General features: G+C 35.4%; 2 protein-coding genes and 1 long non-coding RNA gene across 11 annotated transcripts in view; 1 reads left to right on the forward strand and 2 right to left on the reverse strand.

The window, feature by feature from the left end:
* Positions 1 to 733: 733 nt before the first annotated feature.
* On the forward strand, positions 734 to 3,552 carry LOC124295171. Its single transcript, XM_046744060.1, has 6 exons — positions 734 to 752; positions 1,876 to 1,974; positions 2,215 to 2,347; positions 2,588 to 2,651; positions 3,128 to 3,203; positions 3,287 to 3,552. The coding sequence occupies exons 1-6, from the start codon at positions 734 to 736 to the stop codon at positions 3,379 to 3,381; spliced, it is 486 nt and encodes a 161-aa protein (XP_046600016.1). The 3' UTR covers positions 3,382 to 3,552.
* Positions 3,553 to 14,623: 11,071 nt separating this feature from the next.
* Positions 14,624 to 15,565, reverse strand: LOC124295140. 2 transcript variants are annotated; one of them, XR_006905065.1, is made up of 3 exons: positions 15,528 to 15,565; positions 14,973 to 15,048; positions 14,624 to 14,889 (listed from the first exon to the last, which is right to left on the reverse strand). It is a non-coding gene; the product is annotated as an uncharacterized LOC124295140 (long non-coding RNA). The 2 variants fall into 2 exon arrangements; XR_006905064.1 differs by lacking the exon at positions 15,528 to 15,565 and adding an exon at positions 15,155 to 15,229.
* Positions 15,566 to 18,570: 3,005 nt separating this feature from the next.
* Positions 18,571 to 25,582, reverse strand: part of LOC107225766 (protein groucho) — a 138,607-nt gene continuing 131,595 nt past the window's right edge. For all 8 annotated transcript variants that reach the window (XM_046743961.1, XM_046743960.1, XM_046743959.1 and 5 more), the window contains 2 exons: positions 23,708 to 24,587; positions 18,571 to 23,635 (listed from right to left, as the gene is read on the reverse strand). In XM_046743961.1, coding sequence (XP_046599917.1) covers positions 23,528 to 23,635; positions 23,708 to 24,587 — 988 coding nt within the window. In that variant the 3' untranslated portion in view covers positions 18,571 to 23,527. The remainder of the gene's footprint in view (positions 23,636 to 23,707; positions 24,588 to 25,582) is intronic.

The raw sequence follows: 25,582 nt of genomic DNA on the forward strand, positions 1-25,582 counted from the left end.
CAGAACGGGCGCTCCATGGTTTCTGCCCTCAAGGCACGCTACCTGGTGAAACTTGACTTTCAGGACAAGCGCTCCGTGGTTCCTGCGCTCCATGTCCGCTACCTCATGAAACTCGACTTCCGGGACTAGCGCTTCGTGGTTCCTGCGCTCTAGGTCCACTACCTGCAGGAACTCGACTTCCTGGACAAACACTCCGTGGTTCCTGCGCTCCAGGTTCGCTACCTGGTGAACCTCGACTTCCAAGACAAGCGCTCCGTAGTTTCTGCGCACATGGTCCACTACCTCGTGAAATCCAACTTCCAGGACGAGCGCTCCGTAGTTTTCGCGCTCAAGGTCCACTACATGGTGAAACTCGACTTCAGGGATAAGCGCTCCGTAGTTTTTGCGCTCCAGGTCCACTACCTGGTGAAACTCGATTTTTTAAAAAGCTTCGTTAGTTATCTCCCACTAAAAAAAATAGCCGACAATCAACGCTTCGCTTAAATCTTATCGTATTTGATTGATTTGAAAGAAAATATGTGTAATTTTCCCAATCTTTCATACGGCAGCATTTAAAGAACCTGGTTTCCACTTTGAACCGACATAGAAGATATTATTTCTTCATTATCTGATTTTATGATCGATCTTTTTTCGGTGTTACCTAATTATTTAGTTATATAATTATTCATTGCTTTCAGTTTTTAACCACTTGTATACGATAATAGTACAAAATGAATAATTGTAATCAAATACTATGTTACTATTCGTGCCCGGTAAGTATAATGTTTTTATAATATTTACTGGCAACTGTAATTATATTTTATCTGAAATTTTGTAAACTTGACACTTACAATAAATCATTTAGATTCGTTTTTCGCGCAAGCCCAACTTCAGTAGCTATCAATGCGCTAATAAAATTTATATAATTATTTATAATTTTCTCACAATCTTGTCGGCGAAATGTATCGATAAAAAAATTATACTAATCGTTACATAATATTTTTGATGTGTCCTAATACTGATAATATTTATTAGTATTCGAGGTATGACCCGAGGTGGCTAGCGATGGTCGTTGGATATGGTTGGCGGTGGTTGAAGGTGGTCGGAGAAGGAGGAGTAGGCGGAGGTGGAGGGTCAAGTGGACGTGGAGGACAAGAATGAGAAGAAGGAGGAGATGGACTAGGGGGACGAGGTGAACGAGGAGGACGGAGGTGGTCGGCGGTAGTAGGAGTAGGAGTAGGAGTAAGAGTATAGGCTGGTTCCATTTCAAACCACCAAGCAAGGTCGGGACAAAAAATTCAAACGACTTGTAAATTATTTATAATATTTAATGGCAATTGTAATTATGTTATATTTATAATTTTTCAAACATGTCATGTTTACCACAAATTATTTCAATTCGTTTTTCGTGCAAGCACAAATTCAGTAGCTATGAATAAGCTTATACAATTCACTACATTATTAATTAATTAATTACTCAATTACATTAATCCTTACACGATATTTTCGATGTGTTCTTATGCTGAAAATATTTATTACTATTCAAGGTATAAGGTGAGGTAGTTATCGGTGGTTGTTCGAGGTGGTTGAAGGTGGTCGAAGGTGGACGAGGAGGAGGACGAGGAGGACGAGGATTTGTGCTCGGTGAGTTCACGATTTTTGAAATATTTAATGGCAATTGTAATTGTATTGTATTTGAAATTTTTCAAACTTGTCATGTTTACAATATATTATTTCAATTCAGTTTTCGCGCAAGCACAAATTCGGTAACTATAAATGTGATAATGAAATTGATTATATTCTTAATTAATCAATTAATTATACTTATCCTTACATAATATTTTTGATGTGTTGTTATACTGAAAATATTTATTACTATTAAAGGTACAACCCGAGGTGGTTGGCGGTGGTTGGTGGTGGCCGGAGGTGGACGAGGAGGAGGACGAGGAAAACGAGGAGATGAAGGTGGACGAGGTGGACGAGGATTTGTGCTCGGTGAGTAAAACACTTTTATAATACTTGATGGCAATTGTAATTATATTTTATCTAAAATAATTCAAACTTGTCATATTTACATCAAATTAGTTCAATTCATTTTTCGCGCAAGCACGTATTCAGTAGCTATCAATGCGCGAATAAAATTTATTATATTATTAATAAATTAATTAATTATATTAATCCTCACACAATATTCTTAATTCTTTCCTATACTGAGAATATTTATTATTATTCCAGGTATAACCCGAGGTGGTTGGCGGAGGTCGTTGGAAGTGGTTAGCGGTGAATGGTGGCGGTCGAACTGGGCGAGGAGGAGGACGAGGAAGACGAGGAGAACACGGTGGACGCGGAGGACGAGGATTTGTGCTCGGTAAGTAAAACATTTTCATAATATTTGGTGGCAATTGTAATTATATTTCATGTAAAATATTTCAAACTTGTCATGTTTACAATAAATTATTTCAATTCATTTTTTGTGCAAGCACAAATTCAGTAGCTATCAATGCGCTAATAAAATTTATTATATTATTGATTAATTAATTATTTGTATTATTCCTTACACAATATTTTTTATGTGTTCCTATACTGAGAATATTCATTACTATTCCAGGTATAACCCGAAGTGGTTGGCGGTGGTCGAGCTGGACGAGGTGGAGGACGAGGATTTGTGCTCGGTGAGTTTAACATCATTATAATATTTGATGAAGTAGGATTAGGAATGGAAGGAAGAGTAGAAGTGGGATCGGGAGTAGGAGTAGGAGTAGGAGTGGGAGTAGAAGTAGAAGTACGAATAGAAGAAGGATCAGGAGTAGGTGTAGGATCAGGAATAGAATCAGGAGTAGGTGTGGGATCAGGTGAAGAAGTAGTATCATGAGTAGAAGTAGGAGTAGGATCAGGAGTAGGTGTAGAAATAGGAGTGGTAGTAGTAATAGCAGCAGGGTGCAAGGGGAGGGGGCGGTGGGGGGGGGGGGGGCAGAGAAGAGAAACCAAATACAAAATAGTAATAGCTCTTTGCCGCAGCATAGATCCATACAAGATTCCAAGGTAGGCAACTTAGATTTACGAGCAAAGTCTGATTAGAACTTTGTCAATCTTGTTAGACCTATGAGATACGTTTCTAACCAGACAAAAATATATTGAAAATTTACAGTATTTGACAACAGTGATACCTTATCACATGGACAGTGGCCCACCTGATAATCAAGCTTTACAAGTCCTCATTAAGAGTAAGTTTTACAAGTTCTTGGTAACAGTACCAACAATTACGTAATAACTTCATTCGAAATTAATAATATGTTTTTGTTTTCAGTATTAAAGGCTATTGATGAGGATAGTTCAACGGTGCCCACATTATTAACGGACTACATATTGAAAGGTGGGTTGATTTCTTTCACCTTGTCTTGAATCCGTGCGAGATAAACACTTGTATATTTCACGGTCCAGTTATTATCATGAGGTTGAAGTTCGTAATGTTATTCAGGCTATGAATTTTTAGAAAAACTTGGAATACAACTTCAGGATTGTCTGAAAATAAGTAAACCGTAATAAACCAAATTATAATCATATCAAGTTATCACTAATAAGCAATTGCGGGTAAAATATTAGCTTACTTTTGTAAGTATTTATAAATATAGCCTCTATGAATATTCATTGTTGGTATATAAGGTCTGGCAAGGTACCTACTTTCTGTAAGAGATGTTGAAGATTTCCAACATAATTATGTTTCAGTTCTGTGCCCCACCTAGTGATCCACTAGTACATATCCTCCGACGTGACATCGCTGTGCTACGTATAAAGAAGAAAAGATTTATTAAGATGCAGATTGCTCCTCTCTTCTTGCCATTGTGCTTTCATATAGAACCACAATAAATCTTATAGAAATGAGCTCTCATTGAGATTTCTCTGTATTTCTAACTCGACGCGAGAAGGCAAAAATCAATGTAATGCCATCTGTAAGGTAATTGGACTCGTATTTGCACTACGAGAACTCGTTGGGCATTTTGCGGTGAAATTTGAAAAATTGTTGTACAAGAAATTAAATAACTATAAAAATGGATAAAAAATATTATCTCTAATAGTGAATGTAGCTAATACAGCTTTAACCGTATATTGATTATATTAATGATCTATTGTGACAAGATCGGAATTAGATAAGCTCTCTAAATACTCTTTTCTAGACTATTAATTTACATCATGTATATGTAAATGTATATTTCTTCACTTTATACAATCACTGCACTAGGATTACCCTTGCCACGTTTTATGGTGCGCTTGTGTAATTTGTATATTATTAACCTTACGTTTTACTCTATTTGCGACAAGTTGTGAGTGTTTCTAATTTCTTGGCAATTATTTATGCACATGTATGTGTATATATGTATATGTATACTTATGCATGTGTATATACATATATACACATGTTTAAAACTAGATTTTTACAATAAACACAGAGGTTTTAGTATATTCACATACGGATTTCTGTGTATAGGTATACTTGAACTAAAATATCCTTATCTCTAATACGGAGTTGTTCGTAATTCGCATTTGTTCTTGTAACCCAATGTCCTACATACGTTGGCAAAAATCTAGATCCAACTTAACTGAGTCTCAAAGCCCTGTTGACATAAGAGCAGCTATTCGATAGAAATTATAGTTTATAGTTTACACAGCCCATTGCATGATATTTCATTATAAATACATATGTTTCAATGTATTTAGGAATAATTTATCAAATATACAGAGGTCATGTGCAAATAATAAATGAATTCGACCGCAGTTTGATGTATTCATTAAAGCTTCAACAATAAATTTAAGCTTTGTTAGTTCTTTTATTTTATTATGGATAATCAAAAACATTTCCGACTATTCGTACTGTGGAAGCGTGGGGATTAAACCAAATGTAGCAAAAGATTAGAAACGGTGTATGAAGCGTACGGGTATTTTTCTAATAATGCAAACACGTGCCGCTAGCTTAGTTTTGAAATATCTAGAATACCACGCCTTGCGAATTAGCTTTCCAGACAGAGATGAATGATGAATTATAAGGACTGCATTATCGTTGTTGAATACTCTATGCCTCATGGGAAACGAAAATCTGTAACGATAAAATTGATGCACCGGATCATCGTCGACTTTAACTTTTGAAATGTCCTACCATTTCCGAACACCTCCAACCATCCTATTTACCTATATTACTAGATCAGCTATGATATGCAAAGAGAAGAATTATTCACTTCGAAATGGAATTCTATTCGACGCGCGCTCGATGTATTCCATAACATTAGTATTCATAATTATTCCGACAACTTTTCATTTGCTCTCTCGATCTTGAATTTTCGTAGGCATATAATCGAAACGCTGTTCTAGCTAGTCGAGAGTGAAGTATCTACGGTGGGTAGAGAAGCAGAATTGTTTTTCGAAAAGTATTCGGATGGAAAAAAATTCAGAGTAACTGCAATACATCACGGATGCGCTAATTTTGAACGAGATGAAATGGATGCTTCGTATATGAGACAGTATTTAAAGCAGCGTAGTGATTTAAAGACCTAAAAAGGTGATAGGGAGAGAAAGAACGAAGCTTCTTAACACTTCGAGTGTATTTTAACACACATTTGAAAGATACGAGCAAAATTTTTCATCGTCCAACTGTCGCAGAACGGCAGCGTTGTTAACTGACCCGTTAACTGAAGGATATATCTTCAGTCAACGGCTGACCATCGAAGGGCCTGGCCGCTTGAGTCTGGAATCGGCAGGAGAGATGAAGTGTGTATTTCTTGTATGAAATGTGAAAGCTAAAATCATTATACATCATATCATATCATCATACCTTATACATCATACATCGTACATCGTACATCGTACATCATACATCATCATACATAGTATCAAAGTTCGAAACCATAGTTTGGATGTCGGACGTTCAGAAAGTGACGTCACCAATTCAAAATCAGCTAGCCGAATTCCTCAGTCTAGAAACAACCGCGCAGTAGAGCGGACGGATGAGAGTCGCGCTCCGTAAATTTCGAGTACCGGGTTCTCAACCTCCCGGATCCCGCGCTTCGGGTCCGCTACGTATTTCGAGTACGGGGTTCTCAACCTCCCAGATCCCGCGCTTCGGGTCCGCTACGCGGTGAAACTCGACTTCCACGATAAGCGCTCCCTGGTTCCTGGTTCATGTTTACAATAAATTATTTCAATTCGTTTTTCGCGCAACCCCAAATTCGGTAGCTGTCAGTCCGCTAATAAAATTTCTCGACTTCCAGGATAAGCGCTCTGTGGTTCCTGGTTCATGTTTACAATAAATTATTTCAATTCGTTTTTCGCGCAACCCCAAATTCGGTAGCTGTCAGTCCGCTAATAAAATTTCTCGACTTCCAGAATAAGCGCTCCGTGGTTCCTGGTTCATGTTTACAATAAATTATTTCAATTCGTTTTTCGCGCACGCCCAAATTCAGCAGCGGTCGGTGCGCTAATAAAATTTCTATAACTTTATAATCTTCTCATAATCTTTTTGGTAAAATATGTCGATAAAAAAATTATATCAAACCTTACACATTATTTTTGATTTGTTCTCACGCTGAAAATATTTATTACTATTCGAGGTATAACTCGAGGTGGTTGGCGGTTTTCGTTGGAGGTAGTTAGGGGTGGTTGCGGGTAATCTCGGTGATTCAGGAGGAGGGGGACGAGGATTTGTGCTCGGTGAGTAAAACACTTTTATAATATTTCACGGCAATTGTAATTATATTTTATCTGAAATATTTCAAACTTCTCACGTTTACATTGAATTATTTCAATTCATTTTTCGTGCAAGCACATATTCAGTAGCTATGAATAATCTTATACAATTTATTATATTATTAATTAATTGATTAATATTCCTATTTATATTTAATGGCAATTGTAATTATATTTCATCTGAAATATTACAAACTTGTCACGTTTACAATAAATTATTTCAATTCATTTTTCGTGCAAGCACATATTCAGTAGCTATGAATAATCTTGTACAATTTATTACATTATTAATTAATTAATTAATATTCCTATTTATATTTAATGGCAATTGTAATTATATTTCATCTGAAATATTACAAACTTGTCACGTTTACAATAAATTATTTCAATTCATTTTTCGTGCAAGCACATATTTAGTAGCTATGAATAATCTTGTACAATTTATTACATTATTAATTAATTAATTAATATTCCTATTTATATTTAATGGCAATTGTAATTATATTTCATCTGAAATATTACAAACTTGTCACGTTTACAATAAATTATTTCAATTCATTTTTCGTGCAAGCACATATTTAGTAGCTATGAATAATCTTGTACAATTTATTACATTATTAATTAATTAATTAATATTCTTATAATATTTGATGGCAATTGTAATTATATTTCGTCTGAAATATTACAAACTTGTCACGTTTACAATAAATTATTTCAATTCATTTTTCGTGCAAGCACATATTCAGTAGCTATGAATAATCTTGTACAATTTATTACATTATTAATTAATTAATTAATATTCTTATAACATTTGATGGCAATTGTAATTATATTTCGTCTGAAATATTACAAACTTGTCACGTTCACAATAAATTATTTCAATTCATTTTTCGTGCAAGCACATATTTAGTAGCTATGAATAATCTTGTACAATTTATTACATTATTAATTAATTAATTAATATTCTTATAATATTTGATGGCAATTGTAATTATATTTCGTCTGAAATATTACAAACTTGTCACGTTTACAATAAATTATTTCAATTCATTTTTCGTGCAAGCACATATTCAGTAGCTATGAATAATCTCGTACAATTTATTACATTATTAATTAATTAATTAATATTCCTATAACATTTGATGGCAATTGTAATTATATTTCGTCTGAAATATTACAAACTTGTCACGTTCACAATAAATTATTTCAATTCATTTTTCGTGCAAGCACATATTCAGTAGCTATGAATAATCTTGTACAATTTATTACATTATTAATTAATTAATTAATATTCTTATAATATTTGATGGCAATTGTAATTATATTTCGTCTGAAATATTACAAACTTGTCACGTTTACAATAAATTATTTCAATTCATTTTTCGTGCAAGCACATATTCAGTAGCTATGAATAATCTTGTACAATTTATTATATTAATAATTAATTGATCAATTACATTAATCCTTACACAATATTTTTGATGTGTTCCTATACTAAAAATATTCATTACTATTCCAGGTATTACCCGAGGTGGTCGGAGGTGGACGAGGAGGAGGACCAGGTGGACGAGGAGGAGGACCAGGTGGACGAGGAGGAGGACGAGGTGGACGAGGAGGAGGCGGGGTGGGTCGTGGGAGAGGACCTCTCCTCTCCTCAGAGGAGGGGAGGGGGAGGGGCAGGGAAGGGGGAGAGGTGGAAGGGGCCGGGGTGGGGTGGTGGGAGGGGGAAGGGCAGGGGGAGGGGCGGGCCGCGAAGGGAAGGGGGGAGGGGAGGGGCGGGGTGGGAGGGAGGGTGGGAGGGTGGGAGGGAGGGAGGGAGGGACGGGGTGGGCGGGAGGGAGAGGGAAGGGGCGGGCAGGCGTGTGTGTGTTCTGCTATCAACTCTAACGGGCTCGCATCGACATCCGTCCTCCACTCCCACCCTCCCGCCCACCCCGTCCCTCCCACCCACCCTTCCTCCCTCCCTCCCTCCCTCCCTCCCTCCCTCCCTCCCCTCCCCCTTTCCCTTTCCTGCCCACCCCTCCCCCTGCCCTTCCCGTCCCTTCCCCCTCCCCACCCCCTCCCTCCCCCCGCTGCCCCTTCCCTGCCCCTCCCCCTTCCCTCCTCTGAGGAGAGGAGAGGTCCTCTCCCACGACCCACCCCGCCTCCTCCTCGTCCACCTCGTCCTCCTCCTCGTCCACCTGGTCCTCCTCCTCGTCCACCTGGTCCTCCTCCTCGTCCACCTCCGACCACCTCGGGTAATACCTGGAATAGTAATGAATATTTTTAGTATAGGAACACATCAAAAATATTGTGTAAGGATTAATGTAATTAATCAATTAATTAATAATATAATAAATTGTACAAGATTATTCATAGCTACTGAATATGTGCTTGCACGAAAAATGAATTGAAATAATTTATTGTAAACGTGACAAGTTTGTAATATTTCAGACGAAATATAATTACAATTGCCATCAAATATTATAAGAATATTAATTAATTAATTAATAATGTAATAAATTGTACAAGATTATTCATAGCTACTGAATATGTGCTTGCACGAAAAATGAATTGAAATAATTTATTGTAAACGTGACAAGTTTGTAATATTTCAGACGAAATATAATTACAATTGCCATCAAATATTATAAGAATATTAATTAATTAATTAATAATGTAATAAATTGTACTAGATTATTCATAGCTACTGAATATGTGCTTGCACGAAAAATGAATTGAAATAATTTATTGTAAACGTGACAAGTTTGTAATATTTCAGACGAAATATAATTACAATTGCCATCAAATATTATAAGAATATTAATTAATTAATTATTAATGTAATAAATTGTACAAGATTATTCATAGCTACTGAATATGTGCTTGCACGAAAAATGAATTGAAATAATTTATTGTAAACGTGACAAGTTTGTAATATTTCAGACGAAATATAATTACAATTGCCATCAAATATTATAAGAATATTAATTAATTAATTAATAATGTAATAAATTGTACAAGATTATTCATAGCTACTGAATATGTGCTTGCACGAAAAATGAATTGAAATAATTTATTGTGAACGTGACAAGTTTGTAATATTTCAGACGAAATATAATTACAATTGCCATCAAATGTTATAAGAATATTAATTAATTAATTAATAATGTAATAAATTGTACGAGATTATTCATAGCTACTGAATATGTGCTTGCACGAAAAATGAATTGAAATAATTTATTGTAAACGTGACAAGTTTGTAATATTTCAGACGAAATATAATTACAATTGCCATCAAATATTATAAGAATATTAATTAATTAATTAATAATGTAATAAATTGTACAAGATTATTCATAGCTACTGAATATGTGCTTGCACGAAAAATGAATTGAAATAATTTATTGTAAACGTGACAAGTTTGTAATATTTCAGACGAAATATAATTACAATTGCCATCAAATATTATAAGAATATTAATTAATTAATTAATAATGTAATAAATTGTACTAGATTATTCATAGCTACTGAATATGTGCTTGCACGAAAAATGAATTGAAATAATTTATTGTAAACGTGACAAGTTTGTAATATTTCAGACGAAATATAATTACAATTGCCATCAAATATTATAAGAATATTAATTAATTAATTAATAATGTAATAAATTGTACAAGATTATTCATAGCTACTGAATATGTGCTTGCACGAAAAATGAATTGAAATAATTTATTGTAAACGTGACAAGTTTGTAATATTTCAGACGAAATATAATTACAATTGCCATCAAATATTATAAGAATATTAATTAATTAATTAATAATGTAATAAATTGTACAAGATTATTCATAGCTACTGAATATGTGCTTGCACGAAAAATGAATTGAAATAATTTATTGTGAACGTGACAAGTTTGTAATATTTCAGACGAAATATAATTACAATTGCCATCAAATGTTATAAGAATATTAATTAATTAATTAATAATGTAATAAATTGTACAAGATTATTCATAGCTACTGAATATGTGCTTGCACGAAAAATGAATTGAAATAATTTATTGTAAACGTGACAAGTTTGTAATATTTCAGACGAAATATAATTACAATTGCCATCAAATATTATAAGAATATTAATTAATTAATTAATAATGTAATAAATTGTACAAGATTATTCATAGCTACTAAATATGTGCTTGCACGAAAAATGAATTGAAATAATTTATTGTAAACGTGACAAGTTTGTAATATTTCAGATGAAATATAATTACAATTGCCATTAAATATAAATAGGAATATTAATTAATTAATTAATAATGTAATAAATTGTACAAGATTATTCATAGCTACTAAATATGTGCTTGCACGAAAAATGAATTGAAATAATTTATTGTAAACGTGACAAGTTTGTAATATTTCAGATGAAATATAATTACAATTGCCATTAAATATAAATAGGAATATTAATTAATTAATTAATAATGTAATAAATTGTACAAGATTATTCATAGCTACTGAATATGTGCTTGCACGAAAAATGAATTGAAATAATTTATTGTAAACGTGACAAGTTTGTAATATTTCAGATGAAATATAATTACAATTGCCATTAAATATAAATAGGAATATTAATCAATTAATTAATAATATAATAAATTGTATAAGATTATTCATAGCTACTGAATATGTGCTTGCACGAAAAATGAATTGAAATAATTCAATGTAAACGTGAGAAGTTTGAAATATTTCAGATAAAATATAATTACAATTGCCGTGAAATATTATAAAAGTGTTTTACTCACCGAGCACAAATCCTCGTCCCCCTCCTCCTGAATCACCGAGATTACCCGCAACCACCCCTAACTACCTCCAACGAAAACCGCCAACCACCTCGAGTTATACCTCGAATAGTAATAAATATTTTCAGCGTGAGAACAAATCAAAAATAATGTGTAAGGTTTGATAAAATTTTTTTATCGACATATTTTACCAAAAAGATTATGAGAAGATTATAAAGTTATAGAAATTTTATTAGCGCACCGACCGCTGCTGAATTTGGGCGTGCGCGAAAAACGAATTGAAATAATTTATTGTAAACATGAACCAGGAACCACGGAGCGCTTATTCTGGAAGTCGAGAAATTTTATTAGCGGACTGACAGCTACCGAATTTGGGGTTGCGCGAAAAACGAATTGAAATAATTTATTGTAAACATGAACCAGGAACCACAGAGCGCTTATCCTGGAAGTCGAGAAATTTTATTAGCGGACTGACAGCTACCGAATTTGGGGTTGCGCGAAAAACGAATTGAAATAATTTATTGTAAACATGAACCAGGAACCAGGGAGCGCTTATCGTGGAAGTCGAGTTTCACCGCGTAGCGGACCCGAAGCGCGGGATCTGGGAGGTTGAGAACCCCGTACTCGAAATACGTAGCGGACCCGAAGCGCGGGATCCGGGAGGTTGAGAACCCGGTACTCGAAATTTACGGAGCGCGACTCTCATCCGTCCGCTCTACTGCGCGGTTGTTTCTAGACTGAGGAATTCGGCTAGCTGATTTTGAATTGGTGACGTCACTTTCTGAACGTCCGACATCCAAACTATGGTTTCGAACTTTGATACTATGTATGATGATGTATGATGTACGATGTACGATGTACGATGTATGATGTATAAGGTATGATGATATGATATGATGTATAATGATTTTAGCTTTCACATTTCATACAAGAAATACACACTTCATCTCTCCTGCCGATTCCAGACTCAAGCGGCCAGGCCCTTCGATGGTCAGCCGTTGACTGAAGATATATCCTTCAGTTAACGGGTCAGTTAACAACGCTGCCGTTCTGCGACAGTTGGACGATGAAAAATTTTGCTCGTATCTTTCAAATGTGTGTTAAAATACACTCGAAGTGTTAAGAAGCTTCGTTCTTTCTCTCCCTATCACCTTTTTAGGTCTTTAAATCACTACGCTGCTTTAAATACTGTCTCATATACGAAGCATCCATTTCATCTCGTTCAAAATTAGCGCATCCGTGATGTATTGCAGTTACTCTGAATTTTTTTCCATCCGAATACTTTTCGAAAAACAATTCTGCTTCTCTACCCACCGTAGATACTTCACTCTCGACTAGCTAGAACAGCGTTTCGATTATATGCCTACGAAAATTCAAGATCGAGAGAGCAAATGAAAAGTTGTCGGAATAATTATGAATACTAATGTTATGGAATACATCGAGCGCGCGTCGAATAGAATTCCATTTCGAAGTGAATAATTCTTCTCTTTGCATATCATAGCTGATCTAGTAATATAGGTAAATAGGATGGTTGGAGGTGTTCGGAAATGGTAGGACATTTCAAAAGTTAAAGTCGACGATGATCCGGTGCATCAATTTTATCGTTACAGATTTTCGTTTCCCATGAGGCATAGAGTATTCAACAACGATAATGCAGTCCTTATAATTCATCATTCATCTCTGTCTGGAAAGCTAATTCGCAAGGCGTGGTATTCTAGATATTTCAAAACTAAGCTAGCGGCACGTGTTTGCATTATTAGAAAAATACCCGTACGCTTCATACACCGTTTCTAATCTTTTGCTACATTTGGTTTAATCCCCACGCTTCCACAGTACGAATAGTCGGAAATGTTTTTGATTATCCATAATAAAATAAAAGAACTAACAAAGCTTAAATTTATTGTTGAAGCTTTAATGAATACATCAAACTGCGGTCGAATTCATTTATTATTTGCACATGACCTCTGTATATTTGATAAATTATTCCTAAATACATTGAAACATATGTATTTATAATGAAATATCATGCAATGGGCTGTGTAAACTATAAACTATAATTTCTATCGAATAGCTGCTCTTATGTCAACAGGGCTTTGAGACTCAGTTAAGTTGGATCTAGATTTTTGCCAACGTATGTAGGACATTGGGTTACAAGAACAAATGCGAATTACGAACAACTCCGTATTAGAGATAAGGATATTTTAGTTCAAGTATACCTATACACAGAAATCCGTATGTGAATATACTAAAACCTCTGTGTTTATTGTAAAAATCTAGTTTTAAACATGTGTATATATGTATATACACATGCATAAGTATACATATACATATATACACATACATGTGTATAAATAATTGCCAAGAAATTAGAAACACTCACAACTTGTCGCAAATAGAGTAAAACGTAAGGTTAATAATATACAAATTACACAAGCGCACCATAAAACGTGGCAAGGGTAATCCTAGTGCAGTGATTGTATAAAGTGAAGAAATATACATTTACATATACATGATGTAAATTAATAGTCTAGAAAAGAGTATTTAGAGAGCTTATCTAATTCCGATCTTGTCACAATAGATCATTAATATAATCAATATACGGTTAAAGCTGTATTAGCTACATTCACTATTAGAGATAATATTTTTTATCCATTTTTATAGTTATTTAATTTCTTGTACAACAATTTTTCAAATTTCACCGCAAAATGCCCAACGAGTTCTCGTAGTGCAAATACGAGTCCAATTACCTTACAGATGGCATTACATTGATTTTTGCCTTCTCGCGTCGAGTTAGAAATACAGAGAAATCTCAATGAGAGCTCATTTCTATAAGATTTATTGTGGTTCTATATGAAAGCACAATGGCAAGAAGAGAGGAGCAATCTGCATCTTAATAAATCTTTTCTTCTTTATACGTAGCACAGCGATGTCACGTCGGAGGATATGTACTAGTGGATCACTAGGTGGGGCACAGAACTGAAACATAATTATGTTGGAAATCTTCAACATCTCTTACAGAAAGTAGGTACCTTGCCAGACCTTATATACCAACAATGAATATTCATAGAGGCTATATTTATAAATACTTACAAAAGTAAGCTAATATTTTACCCGCAATTGCTTATTAGTGATAACTTGATATGATTATAATTTGGTTTATTACGGTTTACTTATTTTCAGACAATCCTGAAGTTGTATTCCAAGTTTTTCTAAAAATTCATAGCCTGAATAACATTACGAACTTCAACCTCATGATAATAACTGGACCGTGAAATATACAAGTGTTTATCTCGCACGGATTCAAGACAAGGTGAAAGAAATCAACCCACCTTTCAATATGTAGTCCGTTAATAATGTGGGCACCGTTGAACTATCCTCATCAATAGCCTTTAATACTGAAAACAAAAACATATTATTAATTTCGAATGAAGTTATTACGTAATTGTTGGTACTGTTACCAAGAACTTGTAAAACTTACTCTTAATGAGGACTTGTAAAGCTTGATTATCAGGTGGGCCACTGTCCATGTGATAAGGTATCACTGTTGTCAAATACTGTAAATTTTCAATATATTTTTGTCTGGTTAGAAACGTATCTCATAGGTCTAACAAGATTGACAAAGTACTAATCAGACTTTGCTCGTAAATCTAAGATGCCTACCTTGGAATCTTGTATGGATCTATGCTGCGGCAAAGGGCTATTACTATTTTGTATTTGGTTTCTCTTCTCTGCCCCCCCCCCCCCCCCCACCGCCCCCTCCCCTTGCACCCTGCTGCTATTACTACTACCACTCCTATTTCTACACCTACTCCTGATCCTACTCCTACTTCTACTCATGATACTACTTCTTCACCTGATCCCACACCTACTCCTGATTCTATTCCTGATCCTACACCTACTCCTGATCCTTCTTCTATTCGTACTTCTACTTCTACTCCCACTCCTACTCCTACTCCTACTCCCGATCCCACTTCTACTCTTCCTTCCATTCCTAATCCTACTTCATCAAATATTATAATGATGTTAAACTCACCGAGCACAAATCCTCGTCCTCCACCTTGTCCAGCTCGACCACCGCCAACCACTTCGGGTTATACCTGGAATAGTAATGAATATTCTCAGTATAGGAACACATAAAAAATATTGTGTAAGGAATAATACAAATAATTAATTAATCAATAATATAATAAATTTTATTAGCGCATTGATAGCTACTGAATTTGTGCTTGCACAAAAAATGAATTGAAATAATTTATTGTAAACATGACAAGTTTGAAATATTTTACATGAAATATAATTACAATTGCCACCAAATATTATGAAAATGTTTTACTCACCGAACACAAATCCTCGTCCACCTCGTCCTCCTCCTCGTCCACCTCCGACCACCTCCAACCACCGCCAACCACCTCAGCTTATACCTTGAATAGTAATAAATATTTTCAGTATAAGAACACATCGAAAATATCATGTAAGGATTAATATAATTGAGTAATTTATTAATTAAATAATTAATAATGTAATAAATTGTATAAGCTCATTCATAGCTACTGAATTTGTGCTTGCGCAAAAAACGAATTTAAATAATTCATTTTAAACGTGACAAGTTTGAAAAATTTGAAATAAAATATAATTACAATTGCTATTAAATATTAGAAAACTGGTTTACTCACCGTTCACAAATCCTCGTTCTCCTCGTCTTCCGCGGCCTTTTCCTCCTTGTTCACCTCGATCACCTCCAACCACTGCCAACCACTTCCCACGACCACCGCTCACCACCTCGGGTTATACCTCGGATGCTAATAAATAATTTCAGTAAAAATTAGAACACATCAAAAATATTGTGTAAGGATTAATATAATTTTTTTATTGACAGATTTTACCAAAAAGTTCATGAGAAAATTGTGAAAAATTATATAGATATTTCATTAGCGCATTGATAGTTACTGAATTTAGGCTTGCGTGAAAAATGACGTTATTTTCATGTATTCCTATGTATACTATGCTAACTAGTCACCAATTGCAATTTGTTGATCCTGGTCGTTCAGTTTTTTTTCGAATTTAAAATTTTATCTGAAGCATGCATATTGGTTTGATAGTACGTATCATAACGTTTTCAATAATCAAAGTTGTAAACTTAAAAATTAGTCCTTAACGTCAAAAATCGCCTGTTCAAGTACCTGGACAGCCAAAACTACGGGGCGCTTGTCCTGGAGGTCGAGATCCACCAGGTGGAGGACCTCGACAGCCAAATCTACAGAAAATTATTCCTGAAGGTCGAAAGTCACCACTTCAAGGACCTGGACAGCCAGAACTACGGAGCGCTTGTCCTGGAAGTCGAGTTACTGCAGGTAGTGGACCTTGAGCGCAGAAACTATGGAGCGCTTGTTCTGGGAGTAGAGTTTCACCAGGTCGCGGACCTGGAGCGCAGGAACCACGGAGCGCTTGTCCCGGAAGTAGACTTTTATCAGGTAGCGTATCTGGAGCACAGGAACCACGGAGCGCTTGTCCTGGAAGTCGAGTTTCACCAGGTACCGGACCTGGAGCATAGAAACTACGGAGCGCTTGTCCCGGAACTCGAGTTGCACTAGGACGCGGACCCGGAGCGCAGGATCCAGGAGGTACAGAACCCGGTACTCGAAATTTGCGGAGCGCGACTCACATCCGTCCGCTCTACTGCGCGATTGTTTCCAGACTGAGGAATTCGGCTAGCTCATTTTCGATTACTATAGATCGATGACGTCATGAGAAAAAAAAATTTTGGGTGTCGTCAGTTTCTGAACATCCGAACATCCAACTTTGGTTTCAAACTTCAATACTATGTATGCTGTATGATGTATGATGCAAGATGACGCATGATGTACGATGTACGATGATATGATATAATGCATTATGATTTCAATCCTTACAATTCAGACAAGAAATACGCACTTTATCTTTCCTGCCGATTTCAGACTCAAGCGGTTAGGCCCTTCGATGGTCAGCCGTTGATTCAAGACATATTTTTCAGTTAGCGAGTCAGCTAATAACGCTGCCGTTCTGCGACACTTGTATGATAAAAATTTTCGCTCGTACCTTTTAAATATGTGTTAAAATCCACTCGAAGTTTTAAGAAACTTCGTTCTATCTCTCCCTATCAAAAAAAAAAATCGCCGACAATCACCTTTTTAGGTCTTTAAATCAGGACACTGCGTTAAATACTGTCTCATGTACGGAGCATCCATTTCATCTCGATCAAAATTAGCGCATCCGTGATGTAGTACAGTTACTCTGAAATTTTTCCCATACGAACACTTTTCGAAAAATAATTCTGCTTCTCTACCCAACGTAGATTCTTCACTTGCGATTAGCTAAAACAGCGTTTCGATTCTATGCCTACGAAAATTCAAGATCGTGAGAGCAAATAAAAAGTTGTTGGAATAATTATGAATATTAATGTTGTAGAATACACCGAGCGCGTGTCGAATAGAATCCCATTTCGAAATGAATAATTCTTCAATTTTCATATTATAGACGTATTATTGTAGGTAATCTAGTTTGTCTCTTGGAAAATTATAAAATTTACAGTATGCATTACGTATTAATCGTGAATGGATCATATATATTAATATCGTACATGGACCGCACATAAATATATACTGTTTGTTCTCTGCATCATTATTACATCTGATCTATTACTATTTACGATCTATGTATACATTCTTCTTTCGGGTACCTAACTTTAATTAAATCACTGTTTCGCTACGAGTTTCGAAAGAAACTTATTCTCATTATTAATTTCTTGTATCACCGACAAGTCGGTAAGTACACACAGGCTAAGTACTGGCTTGGATTTATCATTGCGAAGCCTGTGTTACGTAGGAGTCAACATAGGAGGTGTTTGGAGGTGGTTGGCAGTGGTCGAAGAGGACGAGGACGACGACGACCGTGAGGGGGTGGAGAAGGAGCAGGAAGAGGGGGACGAGGTGAACGTGGAGGACGAAGGTGATCGGAAGTGGTCGGAGGTGGTTGACGGTGGTTGGAGGTGCTTGGAGGTAGTTGGGGTGGTTGGCGGTGGACGCGGTTACATGTCTTCACACGGGGATGATCGAGCTGATCGACATTTCTAAGTCGCAGTCGACAAGTAGTCTTACGTACTCACTTTGTACCGACTCAACTTCAAGCTTTCATACTGACACTACTTTGGCTGCTACGAATGTCGGTGTGAGCTCGTTAGGTAGAGTCGATAGAGCAAAACAGTCTTACTCTCCTAGGCCCATCTGGGCCCACTTGCTCGCCGAAAACTGGTCACAAAAATTTACCCAGGGGTATCCGTCTTTATGTTCTTCAGGCAACGCCGGCAAGTCGAAATTTGAATTTCACAGTGGAAGAGCAACAGGCCGTGTGTTTATCTATTTACCATCGAATTAGAGCTATCCGGAATTACAACTTCTCAGCACCATCGCGTCTTAACACACCCATAACCTGAATCAAACCTAAGGTTCCGTCTCTACCCAGAATATCCGAAGACTATGGTCTAGGAATGGTGAGTTTATTTAGTAACCGTATTCTCGTTAGTTCGAGCCTTGACGATAGTAACAGAGCTGTTGATCGTATACTGTCGTTTAAATTCAAATATGCCAGCTATATACTATAACGTAATTGAGATTTTAAAACTCAGTGATATCTTATTCACAGATTACTTGAAAAAAAGTAGAATTACATTAGGCGAAGATGACCACATCTCGATATTATACGATGACATTTGTGCAACACTTATTAATGGAAAGTTCGTAATCTGTTAGTAGTACAAAACATTATCGTATGATGGATGTTTGTAGACTTGATAAGATAGTGAATTTTATAAATTTTGGGTAAAATAGAAGGTGACCTACTGTGATCTGTGAAAAGAGAAAGGAGAAAATGCGAACGAAGAAAAAAATATTTTATATATATTATTCACTGTAAAACGAACCTCAAATTGTGCAATTAATAAAACTTTTAACCGTTGCACAATTTGCGAATCAAATTTATATTGTATATTATTTGTGATACGTTACGTAATAATTTCTAAACAATAGTGTTTTTCATTTAATATGCGAACCGAAATAAACTAATACATATTCAACAAAACCTAGCAATAAACCTTTTCTGTAGGTATATCTGAAATGGGCAGTTTTTTTTTAAATTGAAACCGATTAAAAGTTCGTATACATTCATCGAAAACGATGAAATTACCGATTGTGAGTTTCTGGTTTACAGGTTTACAGGTTTTACAGGTTTAGATATATTGCGGTATTAATAAGTTTCGTATCCAAAAAAATACCTGATCTGCAATCTACGTCTAGTATGTGGATCTCGGCCTGATACATTATGATACACTGTTGAAATGTGATTGGAATAATGCGTAAACACAAGTTTGATTTGTTCGTTGCAATGGCGTGTTTTGCAGATATAAAAATTAAAATATGCATACCCTCACCAGTTAAAAAGGAATGTTTTGTTTTAAATGGAAATCTATTTATACCGAAATCCGAGGAACAATATTATTGTAATCGATTTAAGCAGAGTGTAAGTCGTTGAGATGTAGAAATTGTATTTGTCACTGGCAGAATTTTTTCTTGTGCCGAAATATCTCGTTGGTTTATTCTCTTGATAAATACTACTACCTTAACGGTAACACTTTTGTCGCGTATCTCGAGATACATACAGGATGACAAACAGATTTTTATTGTACGTTTGTTATCCATAAGTTTCATCAGGAATTAATGTTGAGATAGTTTCGGATACGGAAGACGTGATTGGAGGGTAATGAGAAAAAGAAGAATTTTATGTATCGATGATTTAATTGCCGAAAAAAACAATTTTTGCGTGGTTATAGGAACAACATGAACTGTGCATGAAATGATTTTTTGTTAGAAACGCATTGCAATGGCCGACTGCTCATCTTATATGATATCGTGGACACGTAATATACATTTGTAGCTGATGTATTTATAAGATATGGTATTTAAAATAATAAAATTTCGTAAAACTTGAGATTTCGAGAACATTTCAAACATGCAGGGCAATCCCCACAGTCACTAAAAATGCATATTTTTCATTTGGCTTATTGTAAAAGAATATTGATTTGTAATAAATTTGATTGTTGAGTGATATTTAACTATTGAGTCTTGTTGAGGTATCGTTGTTTCTATTGGTCTATTATCGGTGCTGTGATCGTTGCAAACTGATGTTATACATATTTCGTATTAACAATAAACTTATATATAATACAATTTGGTGAAGATCGTTTTAATCTGATTTGCTACCACCACAGCAGTGTCATTATGTCATCCTGTAACAAAATATAAATATCCGTTTGCATCTGGTTCTCACATTACTAATTCGGCTCCGTGTAATGCGCTAGCTAATAATTATCTAGGCCTGACTCAATTGAGCGAATCGCTTTTTGAATTTTTATCGAATTTTAACGAGAGAGTAAGAACTGTAGCCATAGCTGACGTTGCCTAATATTAGAATCTATCGATAAAAATTCATCTCGCCTTTTCACCAAATTTTGCTATTGTTGTTCACTTTAGTGTTTAAGTGTTCACATGACAGTCACAAAAATATCGTTAAATATCTCGTTAAATGCAGTGTGAACTGCGGTAGATTACGATACGTGTCGGTTATTATGTTTTCTTCTCTCTTTTTTTTTTAATAATATTGATCGTGATAATATTAGACATACGATATATGTACACGTATCTAAATACATATGTCATACGTCGGATATCGCAGAGTTTATCATTAATTATAACTTGTATGTTTTTATGTAAGAAATTATACGTAGGTACGTAAATTTGCAGAAAGAACACTTATTTGCGAGACTATATAATGTATATAACTATGACATTATTTTATTTATTTTTTACCAACAGAATTATTACGCCTAATTTAAAATTTAGATGTCTACGTGTAAATTCAATACGTCATCAGGTATCCCCCATCCGCTTTCTCCTTCCCCCCATTCACTCTTTTGAGATATTGATCTCGATTCACTGTATATCCTGAGGATGAAAGAGATTTTTTTACATTCGCGCAATAAAAGGGTTTTATTTTACAATAGTAGCGAACGTTTTCTCTAACGAAAATATACATGGTATATAATAACGATTGTATGTAATGAAAAATCTTTGATCATTGAATTTAGGTATACATATATACATACATATGGTAATATATAAATTAGAGTGTTGCACGAAAGAATAATTTCCAAATTTCTATCGTGGCGCCCTCTGAGAAGTTCGTTTGGGTTAAAAGAAAGATTCTCTCTGAAGGTGAGCGTTCTGTTCGAAAAAAGTGAAAAATCGAAATAGCGCCATCTTAGACGTAACGTAGATCGTTCATGTCATGGTGGAAATTCGCAAATTATTTTTTTTTGAAACACCCTAACGTTATATAGATATAGAATCAGCAATAAATGTGTTGTCCTTGCTGTTTGACACGTGGTATAAGCTTTGTCTATGAGTAAAGGTGACAAAGAAAGTCGCTCGACTCATTATTTCTAAACATTCAACCGGGTTGTCAGAAGTTTTTTTTGGGTTGAAAGAAAGATTCTCTCGTTCGATGAGCATTGTACGTTACGTTTATGATTGTACTCAATCAATTTTTCAGTTTTTTGAAAATTTGAAAAATCGAATGAGCGCGCCATCTTAGACTTAACGTAGAACGCTCATCTTTGGAGATAACCTTTCTTTCAATCCAAACAAGTTTTTTAGAGGGTGACACGATGGAAATTCGCAATTATTTTTTCGGGCAACACCCTAATATATATACTTATACATGTGTCCGTTACTATGGTCGTTTTGCAATTTTTTCAATCTCTCCCCAGAAATATTTTTGTATTAGATGAAAAAAATGTCCAAGTAATATTAACACGTGCCACCGGGCGATTGAAATTTTGAATGTAAAATAGATTAAAATTTTCAAAGTTCTTTAATTATTGTCTTTTCATAAATTAAAATGGATAAAAAAATCAATTTGATGCATGAGAACCATGTTATACTTCCTAAACCTAGGAATAAAACAATTCGGCACGGAGTGCGCATATTCCACATAAAATGACACTCAATTAAACCGTAAAAACTATGGTTTTGTGAAATATAAGAAAGATTTGAGATTCAATGTATGTATTTTTTTTTTTGATCCGATATGTAGTCGGAAGTATAAATGTTATTCTAAGCATCAAATAAATTTCTTTTATAGATTTGAATTCATGAAAAAAAAATAATTAAGCATAAAAAATTTCAGTATATTATACATTTAAAATTTCAATTACGCGAAGGGTAGCACATGTTAATATTATTCGGAAATGTTTATATTTGACAGACATTTTCTTCATTTTTTATAAACATATTTTCGGGGAAATTGAAAAAAATCCAAAATGATCAAAGTAACGGTCACCATAAATTTATAATATTCATCCATTATTAGAAAAAATGTTCGCATTTACTTTATAATAATAATAATAAAAATAAAAATAATAATAATAATAATAATAATGTCGATAATCAAAATTATGATGACAATAATCATAACTCGTCATACATTTCATTCTCTACTTATAAGATTAGGTGTCTATACAATCTTAAATATCTATTGTTACGTCTTCAATGTATATTTAATATAACTTCAGTTCCTAGAATCTAATTCTTCCGTACTTTAATCAGTCCGTAATTCGGGTTAATTATGGCGCCATTTGCTTGCACAAAGCGATTCACCAAAAATTTTACGACTTTGTTCTACTACATAATTATTAATCGAATGGTAATTCCTATAATTCGGAGTTAGGGTGAACCAGACAGGCGTTGATTGCTATATTACAATTTAGTCTGTGGAATTCATTCGACAGCTGAATTGGATTTTTTAATGCATATAGTTTTCACAATCGTAGCAGATCAGATTTTTCTGGCAATGGGGGTTTCACTAAGTATATTAATTTCATAAATAATCTTAACAAGCGTACATCTTAAGTATGTATTAACAAGCTTTTTGAGGTCAATTGCGCACCTAGTATATTACTTCATAGACCGTTGCTTTCTTGTCGCCAGAACCGGTAACAATGTACTTGTCGTCCGTAGATATGTCGCAGCTCAACACGGAGGATGATTCCTTTGACTAAAACAAAACAATAACCCAATGACACCACTTGCCAAAGTATAACTCCCGTTTTAATTCGCATGTAATCACCTGGAAAATAGAAGCTCCATAAGGTGTGCGCCAAGCATTCAGAAGGTTGTCCTTTCCAGTAGAGACAAACCATTTTCCACAAGATGCGAATCGAAGAGACAGAACACAGGATTCGTGGAGATGTAACTGATACTTGTCGGGTTTCGTGGCATGGAGAACTTCCACGTTTGAATTCTCCATTCCAACGGCAAGCCACTCTCCGGATGGACAGTAGCCGAGGGAGAATATCTGGGATGTGAAGTCGTGCTGTTGAAGTTGTCTGCCCTCGCGGAGGTCCCAGGATCTTACAGTATTATCCAGACCTCCGGTCCAAAGTTTCGAGCCATCGGCGGAGATATCTATGCACGAAGCACCATCCGTGTGTCCCTGGAACTGCCGAACTAGTGTCTGGTTTTGCAGATCCCAGACTGCAATGTTGCCATCGCTGCAGCAGCTGAAGCAGACCTTGGAATCTGGGGAAATGGCTAAGGCATAGCAGGCTGGCGCTGAGGAGGTTAGTTCAGCCTTAATGCGGGGTGTAGGACTCGCCAAATCCCATATGCTGAGATTGCTCGCTTCCCCACCCACAATCAATGTCCGTCCATCCGGAAGGAGTTTTACTGATCTGATGTAGTTGTCCCTCTGCAGACAGTCCAGCTGCGATACCGGTTTTGCACTTCCACTAACCCCTTGGCTGATGTCCCACACCTTGACACATCCTTTACCTCCGGTGTAGACATACTTCGTAGGATTGGAGATCGTCACTGCACAGACAACCTCCCCATGCGTCAGCGTGTTTATCTGACGTGCATGCCTAGGTATGCCAGGACCAATCAAGGCATCTGGGGGAAAAGGGACTGGCTGCATCTGACCCTCACTCGATACATGGAAACTGTATGCTCTGAAAAGTAAATTCGGAACATAATATGAGGAAATTGGGTTTCAAAAATATTCTATGGTAAATATTCATAAATCGAAATTTATAAATTAGCTATGTGTACGAATATGCTTCGTATTAATCATTTGTTTCGATTCATTATCGTATTCTACAGAAAAATGAGAACGAAATTTGAAAATACAAATTTTACATTTTTTTTAATTGATAAATTAAATTTCAGAGAAAAATTTTCCTTCGATAAAAAATTTGTCCCCACTCATGCTTGGCAAGTTATATTTCCGAACCCCGTAGAACATGCGTAAAGTGCCTCACCAGGGCTTTCTTGGCGCATGCGCACTTTCCGATAACTCAATTTTATACACGGACTTTATGCACTGCCAATAACGCCATACGGCGGACAATGAGTGAATCCTGAAGTTTGCACGTTACGGTTATGTTTCACGAAGGCAGGCCTGTACCTCTGGATCTCTTGATTGCCCTTGATCTATTTCTTTCAAATTATCATATTATATTTGATTCTTCTCAAATCAAATTTTCCTCCACAGATCTTAGAAAAAAAGCGTTTCAAAAGTGGATAGGCAATATCTGACTCGTGGGATTACAGCACTCGTCTCGCGATTAGCTGATGCTGCAAACTTCACAGTCACTGGAAATGTCCCACTTTTCGCGATAGGGTTAGGATTAAAATTTATAAAGATGTAGAAGGCTTAAATCAGAGAAAGGCAAAGTATCGAATTGTTCCACATACTATAATTTGATTTACCCTAAATTATGACAAAATTCTGACGATACGTTATACTTTAATTAATATAATTTGACCATTTTTGTACTTCAAAAACTTTTTAATATTCCGGCTTTCCACATTACGGAAATCTCAGAAGTAGATATTTGTATTTTTGAGAATCCAATACTGTGACTCTTCTTTTTTATGATCTTCCTGAATTTTTACCCTCACCTGGAAAACTCCAAACCCAAATTATGTACTACCTTAAAGTAGG

Source organism: Neodiprion lecontei, chromosome 6 (assembly GCF_021901455.1).
Source record: "Neodiprion lecontei isolate iyNeoLeco1 chromosome 6, iyNeoLeco1.1, whole genome shotgun sequence".
NCBI lineage: Eukaryota > Metazoa > Arthropoda > Insecta > Hymenoptera > Diprionidae > Neodiprion > Neodiprion lecontei.

Bases quoted from the DNA above. Each gene is read 5' to 3' on its own strand.
- LOC124295171 (XM_046744060.1), top strand. The intron at 2,348-2,587 runs GTAAGTAAAACA...TTACTATTCCAG, and splicing joins AGGACGAGGATTTGTGCTCG to GTATAACCCGAAGTGGTTGG. The intron at 3,204-3,286 runs GTAAGTTTTACA...TTTTGTTTTCAG, and splicing joins TTTACAAGTCCTCATTAAGA to TATTAAAGGCTATTGATGAG.